Source organism: Lepidochelys olivacea (genome assembly GCF_965140295.1).
Source record: "Lepidochelys olivacea isolate rLepOli2 genome assembly, chromosome: 4".
NCBI lineage: Eukaryota > Metazoa > Chordata > Testudines > Cheloniidae > Lepidochelys > Lepidochelys olivacea.
In genome coordinates this window covers 86,001,656-86,017,509 of record NC_140414.1, presented here as the reverse complement: position 1 = coordinate 86,017,509, position 15,854 = coordinate 86,001,656, and the positions used below count along the sequence as shown (strand labels likewise).

At 43.0% G+C, this 15,854-nt stretch overlaps 1 protein-coding gene across 1 annotated transcript; it reads right to left on the bottom strand.

Annotated features, from left to right (window-relative positions):
• Nucleotides 1-6,118: 6,118 nt before the first annotated feature.
• ING2 (inhibitor of growth family member 2) lies at nt 6,119-15,702 on the bottom strand (the record flags this gene model as incomplete). The annotated part of the gene is made up of 2 exons (XM_084626850.1): nt 6,119-7,391; nt 15,504-15,702. 2 exons carry the CDS (start codon nt 15,700-15,702, stop codon nt 6,724-6,726), a joined length of 867 nt encoding a protein of 288 aa, XP_084482976.1. The 3' UTR covers nt 6,119-6,723.
• Nucleotides 15,703-15,854: the final 152 nt, after the last annotated feature.

Sequence of the window (15,854 nt, the reverse complement as noted above, 5' to 3'; positions counted from 1 at the left end):
GAGCTAAAAGGATCCTCGAGGTCCCCCTGCAAAAGAGTAACTGGGGAGGGAGGCCAACATGTGACATGCATGCTTGTATACTGGCTGTTGGTGTCAGAGCTGTGAACCACAGCAGCAAAACATTTAAGGCACCCAGAGATGACAGACAGGCATGACTTAATCCCTTGCTGAACACCAAAGCATCGCAAAGGCCACAAAATTAAAACCAAATGGAACACGATCATCCAAACGCAAGTTAAAATAGCTTCAATCAAGAAACGTATAAGGACTCAGACAATGTAATTGTAAACTGCTAGTATTGGAAACAACTATCTTTCTTTCATATTCCTGTTTCCAAAAGTGGCATCATTCACCACTCAATTCCCAGCATTGACACTTCAAATATGAGTATTTAGTGGCTGGTTTGTCAGATACCTAAACAGTTTTACAAGCAGTGCATGGTATAGCTTGTAAAGTGACTTGGATAATTGCTGCAGCTTGAGTATGTGAAACATTTGAGCCCCATCTCAACTGCCTAGGAATTATACCTATTAATATGATCTCACCTCTTCTTCAGTTGGATATTACCCGATCGCAAACATTGTGTGTTTCCTCTTTCCTCTATTAGAATTGCAGACAGTGTAAGGGATGGAAGGTAGAAACAGAGCTACTGATTAGATCTTTGTTTTAAATGTAGGGACTTGTCAAAGCTTGCAGTTTTCCTCCTTTAACTTGTTTTCCGCTACCCTCCAAGTGATACAGAGAGTAATATATAAAAGGTGCTCAGGTGAAGGTATTGTGTGCCAAGCTGTAGGGTCTAAATTCCTCAGCTTCCCTCATCTGGTAACCTCTGCTGTTATTTCCCTGGTCCTTGGACCCAGCCTGGCCTACTTTCCCTCACTTCTCTTAAGCTTACTCAGTGGTAGGGAGGAAAGGGTACAAGACCCACACACGAAATCCCCAGACCTCAGCTTATTTAAAGCGGTTCTGAAATTTGAGGGCATGTGACAGGAGAGAGTAGAACATGTGTGTTGGGAGGAAGAGTATTTATTGTTGGTTTTAATGCAAATTACGTAGCTTGTGAATGAAGTGAGACAAGCATGGAGGCTTGACATGTTAGGAAGCAGTAGATATCCCTTTAAAGGAGATAAAAATCAAGGCTCACAAGGGCCTAAACTGAGGCAGAGCATGTCTTCTTAAGGGAAATAACCACACAAGGGCAAGGAAACTGTGCATTCCCCAACATGTGGTGTTTTCTGCAAAGCTACACTTACTAATTTCCATCAACCACAGCAGGTATGGAGCGGTGCTCTCCAACCCTGTGGCTTCCTAAAATCCATAAGGAATCCTTGGATATTCTTCGAGAACTAGGGTATTAGTCAAAACCCCTTACTCCACATCCTCTCTACGCCATAGCTTTATGGCGCTTCTAACTGGTTCACTACCCACACATGCAGTGTAATCCCCTATAGCATGATGGAAGTAGAGTTCACAGCACAAGGAACTAATTTAAGATAATTTTGATACAAACAATTTGTACAAGCAAACAACACTTATGCACTTATCAATTTTGTGCATGTATATTGGTATAGTGTCAAACAAAAAAATGGCAGCCATGTTGCAAAAATTGGGACATTAATGCAAAATCCAGTAAGCACAGGCAGCACAAGGGAATAAAACCTTCCCAGAAGAAAACCAGTAATTCTGCATCACTAGGAAGATTTTACCTAACCAGATGCAAAACAAAGATCCACCCCTGCCTTAGAAAAACATATGCAAGATTTAACTGTCAGGGTTCCATCAAGTCCAGAACAAAAACATGAGAATTACTGCATACAGCTAAGAGACACACGAACAGTGCAGGCAGCTGAATGAGATGCTTAGCAAATCTGATGTTCAATGACACAGAGTATGGTACTGAAATATCAAAAGAATTTATTTGTAGATTCTAAATAATTCTTAATATTTGTTCTGTTAGAAGGTAGAGTTTGATTGGTTTGGATTATATTTTAATTGTCAGGCTGCCTGCAGTTTAGGATAGATACACTTCTGCTGTACAAAAGCAAAGCAAGTTTTAAAATTTATTTAAGGTCTCCTCAGGCTTCTTAGACTCATCTCCAAGGAAGCAGCTGTCACCAAGCATCTTTAGAGGCTTATTTAAAAAAAGATTGTTAGAACTGCCTATCAACCACTCACTTATCTGACACCCACTCCTTTATTACAGATGAGAAAACAGTTCCTAGTACAAGTTACTGTTAACAAGTTTTCAATCATTTTGTAGTTTTAATAGCCAGAATTTAACTGTGATGCAAAGTCGCCCCTCCCTCCCCGCCCCCCAGCTCATTATAAAGGAGGAGACTGGAGAGGTGGGGTCAAAGGAGAAGAGTCTAGTGGGTTTCTATGCGCATGGTGGAGAATTTAAGTCACTTTGCCATGGACCAGGTACGGTGTTCTGAAAATAAAATGCAGTTATTTATTTTGTGTGTCTTCATTAAAGAAAATGTCAGTGTCTAGAGTTTGCACTGGGTGCTGTTTTTCTTTGGCAATAGAATTAAAATAATGAAAAGAATAAGCATTAGAAAGAGCCATAGGTCTTAAGTTAAAATGCTCCTCTTGATGGAGTGCCTGTGTAAGATCCTCCACATTAGGGAAGCAATGCCCTGCTCTGCTGAAAGAGTTAGGACAGAGTGCCGGTATTCTAGTGCAATAATCTGGATGGGCATGCACTGCAGTCAAAGACTCTGCTCACGAGGATTTTTCCCAGCCCAGCACCACATTTTGCACTTAATTCCCTGCTTATTTTATGTAACCTGCCTTAAATTTCTTCCTCCATCTTACATTTACAGGATCACATTTTATGATAAGAACTATTGTATATACTTGTTCATTAGCCCATTCGTTTATAAGCCGACCCCTCAAGATGGATAGGTAAAAAACAGCAAAAATGGTATGACCCTTTCATAAGCCAACCTTATACTTCAGGGTCAGCAAACTTTGCCTTCCAGCCCATCAGGCTAAGCCGCTAGTGGGCCTGTACATTTTGTTTACCTGGAGAGTTGGCAGGCACGGAGCCCCTCAGCTCCCAATGGCTGCGGTTCGCCGTTCCCAGCCAATGGGAGCTGCAACGACAAACTGCGGCCACTGGGAGCTGAGGGGCTCCGTGTCTGCGAATGCTCCAGGTAAACAAAACGACACTGTATTAGATATTCAATTCACTAGAGCTTAAAATCATCAAATTTTGCTATAGATCCGTTGATAAGCCAACCCCCGCTCTTTGATGCTTCACTTTTTTACCAAAAAAATTTGGCGTATGTACAAGTATATGCAGTAGTTTAAATATGACTGAGAGGGTATTCAAGTTCAAACACAAGATTCACACTGATACTTCTCAAAAGTGTACAGCACATTTATATGCACTGTGAAGAACAACTGGAAGTATGAGTTCCCATACACAACATTCCCAGTTGGTTACAAGAATAGCTTAAGTACAGCCTTAATCATTTTACCTCATTACTCTTAGTTCATTTGTGGAGAAGAGCTGTTTTCCAAGCCCAAATGAACTCAGATACTGAGCTGGGGAACACAGTACCCTGCAGTAACAGTGGAGTTGAAGACACTGAAAGTTTCCAGTGACAACCAGAGAATAAAACAGAAAGGTTAATTTTAGAATCACAGAGTATACTTAAACTTATAGATTATAGGTTTCAGAGTGGTAGCCGTGTTAGTCTATCAGCAAAAACAACAAGGAGTACTTGTGGCACCTTATAGATCAGATGGAATGGGTTTTAACCAAAAAAAGCTTATGCCCAAATAAATATGTTAGTCTACAAGGTGCCACAAGTACTCCTCCTTGTTTTTAGTATGGGTTATGGCACACTGCCACACATCATGTTAAATCCCTGTATTTCTGAAGACTGAAGAGATCTAAGTACAGGGAGACCCAAAATATCTTTTTTCCTGCAGCAGTTAGCTGAAAGGACTTCCATCTTCAGTATCCTTAAGTTTACTGACCTATTCCATATCCACTAGATAAAATTAGCTTGAAAGGTATGAAGTAAAAACCCCAATTCTGCAGCAGTCATGATGATTGAACCCTTTGAAACTAACCAAATGGATATATCCTTTGGTTTTTCCAGAGAAACACTAGGAAACAGGGAGGGTATTAGACAACCAACACTTTAAGCTACCACATGACCCATTTGGTGTCCCTGCCACTAAGAAAGAACAAGGCTTCCTATATTGGCTATTCCATAGGTGAGGTAAAATACATGACTGCACAAGGTGGGGCTCACTTCCCCAGTTCTTTGGCCACAAGAATTTCTGTCAGTTGAATAGCGTGCTAAATATACTCCGATTTCACAAACCATACTCCCTTTGAAGCATCATCAGCCAAAGCACGAAAAAAAGATGCACAATTGCTTAAACTGGGTTAATGTAGCATTTTGGGGTTAACTGTTCATTTCAGACCAGTACACATTACCCTTAGTAATCTGGGGACAATTGGAGGGGATATTGACATAGCTAAATGCTTTCCTAATACTATATGCTTAACATTAAACTTTTCAAAATAAAAAAGTTTAACTGAAATATCCAAATAGTAGGACTTTCCCCTTTCAGAATCCAAAATAAGTATGTTTTCACTAAGCTACCCACAATATCATAGCACATTTTATATAGCTAGCAATAGTATTTGAAAATTTCCTGAATACATACAGACCCACAGATTAAGACAAGCCTGTGGAGAAGTACCTGGACCATCACCCCCATTTAATTTATAATTATTTAGCTTGTGAGAGATGTGGCAATCTGCAATCATCATACGGTGCATTGGGCTTGTGGGTAAGAAAGGGGCATCTTCTCACCAATAAAAAGAGAAACATAACAGGTACTTACCAGCTAGGAAAGACAGAAGTGGCCATCTTACAAGTGGCAGCGTAAGGCTGCAACTGCTGGCTTTGCCTAATTTAGAAGGAAATTTGGAATGCAGAAGAGCATTAGGGACCAAGAAGTCACCAAGGAAGCAGGCTACTGGAGAAGTGGCTTCATGGATACTGTGAATATCAAACCCATATCATGCACCCAGTAGCTTCTGGGTCCCTCTCTTCGGAAGGCTCCTCAGACTGCCACATTCCTGGACAAATACAAGACCCACCATGAGCTTATCTTCTCCATGGGCTGCACTCCTTCCCACCTGAAAGAGACCAGCTCTTTGCACCTCCCTACTTCCCAGCCTCCCTTAGGAGTAAAGCCAGTTAGTCTGCTTTTAAACCATAATGTCTTTGTCTATACTAGATGCTAAGAGGTGTTTAAAAACCATGCTGGCTGAAGTGTTTTAAAGCAACAATCTCCTAGACTATCTAGAAAAGCCCTTGGAGGTTTCCTACAGACATCGTTGCATGTGTTACATAGAGTTGCTGGTCATATTTTCAAGCTTTTCATATATCTGGGGGATGGAAACCTTTCAATCTCACGCTCATATGACTCTGGGAGCTGCAGCCACAGGCACACACCTATGCCTTAATCCAGGTCTGTCCATGGATATATCTTAACTCCACTAAAGTGGAGGTCAAGTTTGAGGAGCCCAGCAAAGCATGTGCAATCATATTTTGCACGTCTACATAAACTTGAGGAGTTGAGTTTATCAATATTCCTCTGCCAGCACCAACTCAAGACTTGTAGAGGTAGCAGCAAGACATAGCATAGTGGCAATTGTGAAGCACAGAAATATCAGAGAAGTGATATTCCTGGGGGAATTGTGTGCCAAAAAAATAAAAAATTTTGTGCATACTATTTTAAAAATTGCGTATTTCGTCAAAACATCATAATTTTGACAGTGGGAGCCTGGACGGGGGGCAGAGGAAATCACAAGTTCTGCAGGAAAAATTAAAATTATATGCTGAATATTAATCCTGCACAAATTCTGCATTGCAGAGTGATACAGAATTCCAGTGGTGCAAGAAAAAGAGCTTCACGACAGACTAGCACTCCTGCACACCACTTAAAATCAGGACCAAAGGAAACCCCATTAGGATGCTTGCTAGAATCCTTCTACAAAAGACATACAAAAGAAGTATACACAAGACAGTCAAGTTCAAGACTACCATAATTGCTACCCTATCCAGAAACTGACTCCCAAGTGTAAAGTCACCAAGGCAACAGTTTAATATTGACATAAAAAGCATAAATTAGTGGCATTTTCTTCCTGGAAATAATACATTCATCATATGAAAGCCACTGAAGAAACAGGTTGCTTTCTAGCTTGGAAGACTATTTTACAGTTAACAGCTGAATTCTTGAACCCCTGCTCCAGATATTATGTGATGTTCACAACAAATGGAGATTCTAGTAACTGTCTGAGGTTGTGAAACAGTGCTAGAGAGGTTAAATACCATTACTGTAATACGACCAGTCTTTCAGTGCTTCCCCACCACCATTAATTTCAGGATTTTTTTTTTTAAATGCTAACACAACAGGGAGTTTAAATGAAACAAAACCAAAAAACCCCACAACACTACTTGTAATTCCATCTGTGCAGTTCTGAGGCCACCCTGTTTTAATTATTTGGTTATTCAGTGCAGAAAGTTAAAGATCACAGAAAGTTTAACAGATTTTAACACTCCATTAATACTATAGATTAAAAAATATTGCATAGTCTTATGCATTTTTCCTAAAACATTGTTCTCTGTAAATTAAACAATTTTTATATAAAAGACACAGAACCCTTTAAAACATTTATAGCATTCACTACCTCGATCTTCTATCCTTTTTTGATTTGTCAGTACATTTGTCCATAGTTTTCTCATTATCTCCTCTGCACTTGGGACAATACCATTTCCCCTTTGGTTTATAGGTGAGTCCAACACATGAAAAATGAAACCACTCAATGGGACACTGTTCATTGTCACATCCTATCATCTCTCCATAGGACACTTGGTTACATAAGCAGTAAGTTGGTTCATTGGGATCTATTGCAAATTCAACAGGTGAAACGTCTCTTTCTTGTTTGGCCTTGGAGCGTTTCTTTTTCTTGGCCGATTTGGATCTCTTTTCTTTAGGTGGCTGGTCATCGCAGTCTTCAATCCCATTTGTTATATGGCACAGATCACGACTTTCGCTAGTCCGCTGGCGACGGGGTCTACGTGAAGATCTTTCTGGTTGGCAAGATTCCACTTTTGCCTTTTCTAGAGGCTTTTCGTTATCTGACTCTTGGAAACACTGAGAGTGAATCTCCATTTGCCGGGCCCTATTCTCTACCAGTTCAAGCATCTGAGTAACTATTTGAATTTTCTCATCTCCCAGTTCTTGGCTGTTGATTAGTGCTCGCTGAAGATGCTGTTGCAACCGTTTCTTCTGAATGGGATCACTTTCTGTCTTATATTTCTCATAGACATCATCGATTTCTTTTAATGCTTCTATAAAAGAAGAATCAGCACAAATTTTTAGTAAGGGGGGAGAGAGGAAGAATTATGCATCACAAAGTGGATCAAGAAAATGTAGATACATTTATTCCAAGCGGTAGTTCAGTCTAACATGCATACCATATACTTCAGTTAGCAGAAAACTTGACCTATAGCCTACATTCATGGAATAAATTCAATATTTAGTGCTACTATAAGACAGGCCCTCAGATAAGGAACTCTGATTTAATGATCAACAGAACAGTCTGCTGCAATAGAGTTTTTGCAAATTGTAAGGAACAAAAAAAAAAAAAGCTATTCAAGACACTGGAAAGACTAGTACACAACTGGCAGGAATCCTTGGTATATGCTAGATTGCAATAGTTAAAGAGTCCAACTGACAAGCCAGGAATTTAGAGTTAGCAATTCCTTAGCCCATCCAGTGGTAAAGACAATAGAAGGGGGAAATTTCTGTAATGATTAAAGCAAGATTTACTGCTCTGCCAAAGACTAGTTAAATAGCCTCTGTGTCTCAGTTTATCTTTATATAAGATTAACCTAACCTCAAATGGCACTGAAGCAGTGTTTGTAATGCACAGCAATCCACCAATGAATTATAGTCGTGCATAGCTCACTTTTGCCAAAGAACAGTAATAGGATAGATTAAAATATGCAATATTAAGAGTGTTGCTTTATTATATGGGGTGTGGGTTTTTTTTGCTATTCCATAATAGAAAAGCGTCCATCTACAATGGCTAGGGATAATCGGCCAAATTATCTTGATTATCACTACAAAAGTTTTTTTTCCTCCTGCCGATAATAGCTCATCTTAACTAATTAGCCTCTCAGTTTGTATGGCAACTTCCAATTTATCTGTATCTTCTTACTATACATTCCATTCTATGCATCCAATGAAGTGGACTGTAGCCCATGAAAGCTTATGCTCTAATAAATTTGTTAGTCTCTAAGGTGCCACAAGCACTCCTATTCTTTTTGCGGATACAGACTAACACGGCTGCTACTCTGAAACCAAATTAAGAACAGTCAGTTTTACCAATAAGTTTAGCTTTTTTCTACCATATTTTGTTCAAGACAGACTTTTTATGCCTAATTTAGGGCTAAGTTTTCAGTCAGTTATGAGAAATCACTTTGAAAAGTGAATGAACAAAGCTACTTTGATGTAGGCCAACTATAAGTCAATTTAGGCATGTCCACACAAGCTTTTCCACTGGTTTAACAGAACCAATTTAAAACAGATTTTGGTTAAACTTGTTTAGACAAGGCCTTAGATTGTGAACTTTTCAGGGCAGGGGCCACATCTTCTATGTTTGGTGCATCCTAAGAGATTTTCAACAACAGTTCAAAGATAATTTTACTAATTAAGTGTTCACTAAACTTCTAGAGGCATTTGCATGTCTTAGTATAGGTTTATTCCCCCCCTCCTTTTTTTGGGTTTGGCAAATCATGCACTCTCATGCCTCCCTCTTCCAAAAAAGCAACAAAGAATCTTCAGTGCAAGTTATGAGTGCACTGAACTTCAGTTTTCTTTTGTTCTGTTAGAAGTATTCTTCCCCAAACTCATGGTGACCTAGAACCTTTATTACACTTAAAACAATGATAAAGGCTTTGCTAAACGTGGAATAGCCAACTGCTAATATGGCATCTTTAAAGTCTTATGCACAGTGTGTCACTGTGGTAATATTAGATACAGAGTTGTGACTTACTGAAGTGTCAGTGGAAAAAAGTACAGGTACAACGGTCCTGTAAGTAAATATTTTGTTTGCCTGTAGTGTTTGCAGTGTAAACATACCCTGAGTTGCAAATGATGCAGGTAAATAGCTTATGTAACAGCTGTTCCCATTGTAATAAAAAGACCACACATGTTCTGAAACATCTAAACTTAAACTGACAACATCCCTTTGAAGTCTATACATGAGACATTGTGTCATCTACACTATTCCACCCAGAGGACTTGAAATCCTAGAGCAGTGTCATCCAAAAAAAGTCAGTTGAGTCCAATCTCTTCAGCCTAAAGGCTGAACATATTACTTCATAAAGGTCATGGGGCTGCAGTCAATGCTCTGAAGTAGATTCTCTGTCCCGTGCGTCTCCCTTTGCCATTCAGGTGAAATGGGAAGCAGATATCACTTGCAAGTCCCCAGTGGGGATTTCTTCTATGGGCAGATCCTGTGGAGTGGGTGTTTCCACTGAAGTGCTACAGTGGCACCTTGTAGGCACTGCCTACACAGATGGGAGGGGTTCTTCCATCACCCAGATAATCTACCTTCCAAAGAGGCAGTACCTAGGTCGATGGAAGAATTCTTCCGTCAACCGAGTACTGTCTCTATCAGGTGGGGAAAGCAGGGTATAAGTTAGTACACCTACTCCTCTAGGGGTGTGTGAATTTGTCACCCCCGAGAGACATAACTATACCAATGCAAGTTCCTAGTGTAGACCAGCCCCCAGACATTGAAACATAGTGCATGTGAAGGTCAAGTGAAAATAGCTAGCCTTCCATTTCTCCATTTTTTATTCTTTGGATCACTTTGTAAGATTTCTCCCCAAGAAGGGTGCCACAGTTTAAGAACTATGGGACTAGTATTTCAGTTGCTCACGTGACAAATGCAAGAAGCAAGCCATACAAGCACCAGTTTTTAAATATTCCAGTTTTAACAATCTAAGGCATTAGGTAACATTAAGAAGTTTTGTATAAGTTTGATTTGACGGTGTTCCTTTAGTGCAACTTTTAACCGAAATGGGGTGAGGGATGGAGACAGTATACACTCCTGAATATATGCAACTACTTTAGGTAAGTACACATTGTGTTCTGACCCAGAGTACAGAAATAATAAGCCAAATCTACACAAAAATCATATGGCTTTAACAATACTAGTATAGTTAAAGCAGTACAACTCTCCTAGTCTGGACACAATTATACCAAGTATAAATATGCTTATATAGCTTATTCTCATATGGGAAGAAAATAAGATATACCACCAGCATAAGGCACAGTATACCAGTATAACTGCATCTATATTCGTAAGACAAAAGATCTCACTTATAACCAACATAGTAATGTCATTATAAAAACCATGCAGACCAGGCCTAAAACAGGACCTTGTCCGGATATTAAAATATAAATGGGTAAGGGTAGAGGAAGGGACCACCACAAAATTAGGATGTCCCCTTTTTTCCTTGGGTGCATACCTTAATTACTCCACCATGTTTATCTACAGATAGTTTCTTCAAGCTTAACCAAATTTAACAGGACTTCAAATCATTGAAATCTCACTTACCTGAGCTCCCCATCTATTCAAAACAGTGTGATTTCTCCAGACTTTCTAAACTTAAATTAGCCTGGACAAAGTTGTGCTTTTTTCCCCCCCCCAACAAGAGGCTGCTGTAGCACTTGGTGGTTCAGCCCTCTCAAAACTAACAAAATGTTATTTTTGTGGGGAGGGAAGACACTAGATTGGACCTGGGGGAAAATAGCTAACCTAGTTTCCTGGAGGACTGGGAGAGGGGTGCAATACATTCAGTCCACCCTTACTAAAGTCAGTTCTATACAGTTAGTTACGGGAAACCAAATCTGAAAGCCAGTTTACTTGCTGGTACCGTTCTACTGTCTTTGACAGACCACTTGTCTAGGCTTCCTTGGGTTAGATACTTTGATGGTATTTGATTACCTGATGCTGTACCTCAGTTTACACTACAGGTTAAGCTATTTTTCATAATGTAGCATTTCTGTAAAAGGCCAGAGTTTTTTCTTGAGAGCCTTTTCAACCTGTATATTGCTGATTTGGGAACAAAAGCCAGATATAAGGTAGCTTTTAAATTTATTCTTGCAATGCAATTTACAAAAAGCATACATTCTCTATTTCTTAGAGTTTGAGACAAGGGACAACACACACCAGGTTCCTTCCCTCTTTTCCCAGGCTCCTAGACTCCAGCTCCACCACCACCAGTCACTGATGCTGCTTCTTTATAGCAAAAGCAAGAGCAAAAAACATTCAGAGGGAAAACAAATTCAAGATACTGAAATATTATAGTTAAAAGCAAAAAAGCATAAAAATCAGGGTTTTCAGAGTGATGGCTCTTGGCAACTGCAATTCAGCCATCATGTAGAGCAAGAATTAATGCTTGCCTCCTGTCATAAGTTTAACACCCCCCCCCCAAGAGATCACTTTAGACTGATCATGCAAGACCGATACTGTCTGACTAAAGGTCAGACACCCTCCCTCTCCTCCCCCCCATGAAGCAACACCAACAACTTTAAAATGATCTAAATTATACTAGCCATGATATCAAAATGTCTTCAAACTCATCCGGGAATATTTGGAGAAAATCCTCTGAGGTTCAATGTCCTCAAAAAGCAATAAAAATATATAAAAAGTCATAACTAGCTATAAGATCAACAGAGAAACAATTTCACATTAACGTATGCAACAAGAATACATACCATTTCTTAGAGATTGAATCTACCAAGGATTCAGAAAGTGGTTGCACAGGAACATCCACATAAGCTTGTGTGGTTAAGAGAAACTGTTTGACCTTTACAACAGGATTCAGTGTACCTCAGCAAATAAGATAGTTGTAAGCTTTCTGGATTCCAGAAAGTTTACAAAAGCCTAGTCTCATGCATCTTTCCTGATTAATTAGAATGATAAATTCAAAGAACACCTTTTCAATTGCCATACAGGCCACCTTAAGGGAATTGACACAACTGAAATATCTCCTTTCACCCAAATATGAATAATATTTTGTTACAAAGCTGGGTAATATGTATCCAGTTGTGCTCTCTCTAGCCTTTTAGTTGATACATCATAAGGATTGGAACTCCGCCGTCCTAGCAATAAGTTTTTGATTCAATCTGGTATCTCTTCAATCTTTCAGCTGATAACTCCACTGAGTTACAGATCCCAGCAATAATTAGAATGAAGGGCTTTAGGATAGCCCAAACAAGAATCTGAATAGTTTGTCTGGAATGGAATGTTTTAAATATATGTTTAATTTACACTTCAGTTGCAGATAACATTTTAATGACTGCTCAGATTGTTTTGCTGTACTACAAATCTCTTCCAATGTTTAACGAAGGATTTGAATAAGACAATGTTACTAGTTTGATTATTCCTTGTTACCAATTCTTTAGCGTGATCAGGGTCAAGCACGTGACCTCACATCCCAGAGAAGTGAATGTTAATTGTGTTTATATTCAATGTAGTTTTATAAACAGACTTTTGACTCTTTACCTTGTCAATGAGTATTACCATATGATAAACAAGGGGTCGGCAACCTATGGCACGCGAACCAATTTTTAATGGCACACTGCTGTCTGCCAGCAGCGTGCTATTAAAAATCCTGCCCGGCCCAGCCCACTCTTCTCCACCCACCACTCTCTCCTTGCAGGGCAGGCAAGCTTCCCCCTCCCCCTGCCTCTTCCCCCAGTGTGCAGGGTTCCTGCTCCTCCTTCTCTCCCTCCCTGCCGGGGCCTTGCTACGGAGCACAAGAGGGAAAAGCAGAGCCACAGCGCGCTCTCTGCTCCAGGGACATTGGGGAAGGGGGTGGAATCGGCATATCCCCTCCAGCCCCGTGCTGTGAGCCGCTCAGGGAGCATCCCCACGACCCCAGCCCTGACTTCTGCACCCACCCCCCACATACCCAGTCCCCCCCCCCACCCCATGCCCTGACCCTTGTATCCCCACATCCTCATCCCCACCCCTTGCACCAACAGGAGCTCCTGCACACACACACACTCACATTCCCACCTGCACCCCTTGCACCAAATGGGAGCTTCTCAGGTAAGCGCTCCAGACCCAAATCTCCTTCCCCAACCCTGAGCCCCCTCCCTCATTCTAGCTCCTGGCCAGACCCTGCACCCCAACCCCCAGCCTGCTTCTTCACCCCCAGCCCTGTTCTCAGAGCACTCCCACCCTCCTCTCAGTGCAGAGAGGGTAAGAGAATGGGCCAGAACCAGGGAGAAAGGAGGTACCTACTCTACGTGGACAGGGCTGGGATCCTGGCCGACAGTGGGCTGAGCGGGGCCGGCAGCCAGGATCCTGGCTGACAGGAGCCGGCGGACGGAATCCCAGACTAGCAGCGGGCTGAGCCGCTCAGCCCACTGCCAGTCTGGGGTTCTGGCTGCCAGCCCGGGGTTCTGGCTGCCAGCCCCTTGCCAGCCAGGGTCCCGGCTGCAGGTCCCACTCAGCCTGCTGCTGGCCTAGGTGAACAGAACCTCAGGCTGGCAGCGGGCTGAGCGGGCCAGTGGTGCAAGATCGGCATTTTAATTTAATTTTAAATGAAGCTTCTTAAACATTTTGAAAACCTTGTTTACATACAACAATAGTTTAGTTATATAATATATAGACTTACAGAGAGAGACCTTCTAAAAAACGTTAAAATGTAGTATTGGCACGCGAAACCTTAAATTAAAGTGAATAAATGAAGACTCAGCACACCACTTCTAAAAGGTTGCCGACCCCTGTGATAAACTAATGCCTCAACATACATACAGAGTAACTAACTTACAGCTGTCGTGGGAACTATGAATGACTTGCACTTTTAAGAGTCCCAACACTACATTATTGCTCAATTTAAGAAACATTTGTCTGTAAGGTGAACTCCTATATACTATGATAATACAAATAAGTTCTTTATAAAAGAAAAATTCTGGTGCAGTCCACATTCAGAGAGGTTCATTTGAACCAAACTATTCAGTTGTGCATTCAGTCATGCTGCACTGTACAGCCTAGTAGATAGAACTGGAAGTCTTCCATTGCCTTACTAAAAAGGAGTACTTGTGGCACCTTAGAGACTAACCAATACCCATGTCAATTCCTTAACCCTGTGCCACTTCCACAACCTCCCCACCCCCATTTGTAAAACTAGAGGTAAAACACTTAGAAGTTACATTACCTTTCATCCAAGAATTTCATATATCTCCATCCCACAGCACACTTTACCCTACAGATCATGCTAAATGTGAGGGTCCAAGTGTGGTGAGGTTAAGGGACAAGCAAACTCTGCAAGGAGCAATTTCACAGCCTAGTGTGCCTCACACTACAGCGTACAAAACCCCAGACAGCATATACACTGGGAACTGAACTGCAATCTAATAAAATCATAGCAGGATGGGATTCTCGAAAGAACAGCTTGTCAGAATGAAGAGATGGAGAAAGGTTAAAATGAACAAATAAGGCTTTAAATTAATCTTAGCCGTTTAGAAGGTATTACCAAACATATCTAAATTAACCATAAGCTACCTATACATCAGTTTCTTCAATACCGTTACCCTCCCCCAGATTCTTTTCTAGAAAGATAAATATACTGTAATTAGCCGAACCTGCTTGCAGCATTACTTCTAAACTCAATTCCTTGATCCTCAGAGGGGATGTCTTAAGTCCACCGTGCCTCTGCAGTTGCAGATAAAGACCTAGGCTCTCGAGCACCCACTCAAAACAGCCAAGCGGAATTTTACCAAACTTTCTAAGGAGGCGGGTTCTCTGCTCTAGGCCAAGAGTAAGTGCTATTTTGCCCTTCCACAGCACTCCCCCTCAAGCCCCCCTCGGCAGATGATCGTCCCACCGGAACACAGACATAACATCGAGCAGCTCAGAGACTTGCCCACGCACGAGTCGCCGGCCAGCACATGTCACCCTGCCCAGGCTGGGGCAGAGCGGAGACCCCTTTCAGCCACTCTCAGGGGCTCGGCCTCTCAGAGCCAGCTCCGCCGCACACAGAAGGGCTCCTCCACCCCCAGCTACGGGGGTTCCCGTAGCTACCGGACGCGGGAGTGGAAAAGAGATACAGGAGCCGCCGCCCCTCGACTCCCCGGGGTGCTGAAGCCCCGCGCTGCCCGCTCCCTCCCCAGCCGCAGCAGGGACGGGGGGCTTCCCGCGGCCCCGGAGCCTCTCCAAGCGAGCGCGGGGGGTGACAGGGCTGAGGCAGCGGGCGGGAGGGGTCGGGTCCGCCAAGCCCGGCCCGCCCTGGGGCCAATAACCAGCCCCGGCCCCGCATCCCCCCGGCCCGCGCCTCAGAGGCTGGACTCCGCCCCCTTCGGCCCGGAGGGCGCGTCTCCCCCTCGCAGCCGGGACTCGGCCGGGCCCGGCCCCGGCCCCGGCCCGCGCTCACCTTGGCACTGCGTGTCCAGCTCCCGCAGCAGGGACACGTTGCGCTGGATGTCCAGCGGCAGCGACTCCACGCACTCCAGATAGTCCTGCACGTAGAGCGAGAGCAGCCGGGCCCGCTCCCCGCCGGGCCCCGCCAGCGCCGCCGGGCCCGGCACCAGCTGCGGCCCCCCCAGCATCATCCCCCCGCGCCAGCAGCACATGCACCCCCGGCCCCAGGGCCCCGCCGCCCCCTCCCTCCCTCCCGGCGCTCACACCCTGCCGGGGGCGCCCCCCTGGGCCGGATCCCCGGGCCCTCCCGCCGCGGCTCCCTGCAGGCGGCGTACGGGGCTGGCCGGCTCGGGCTCTGCTCCCG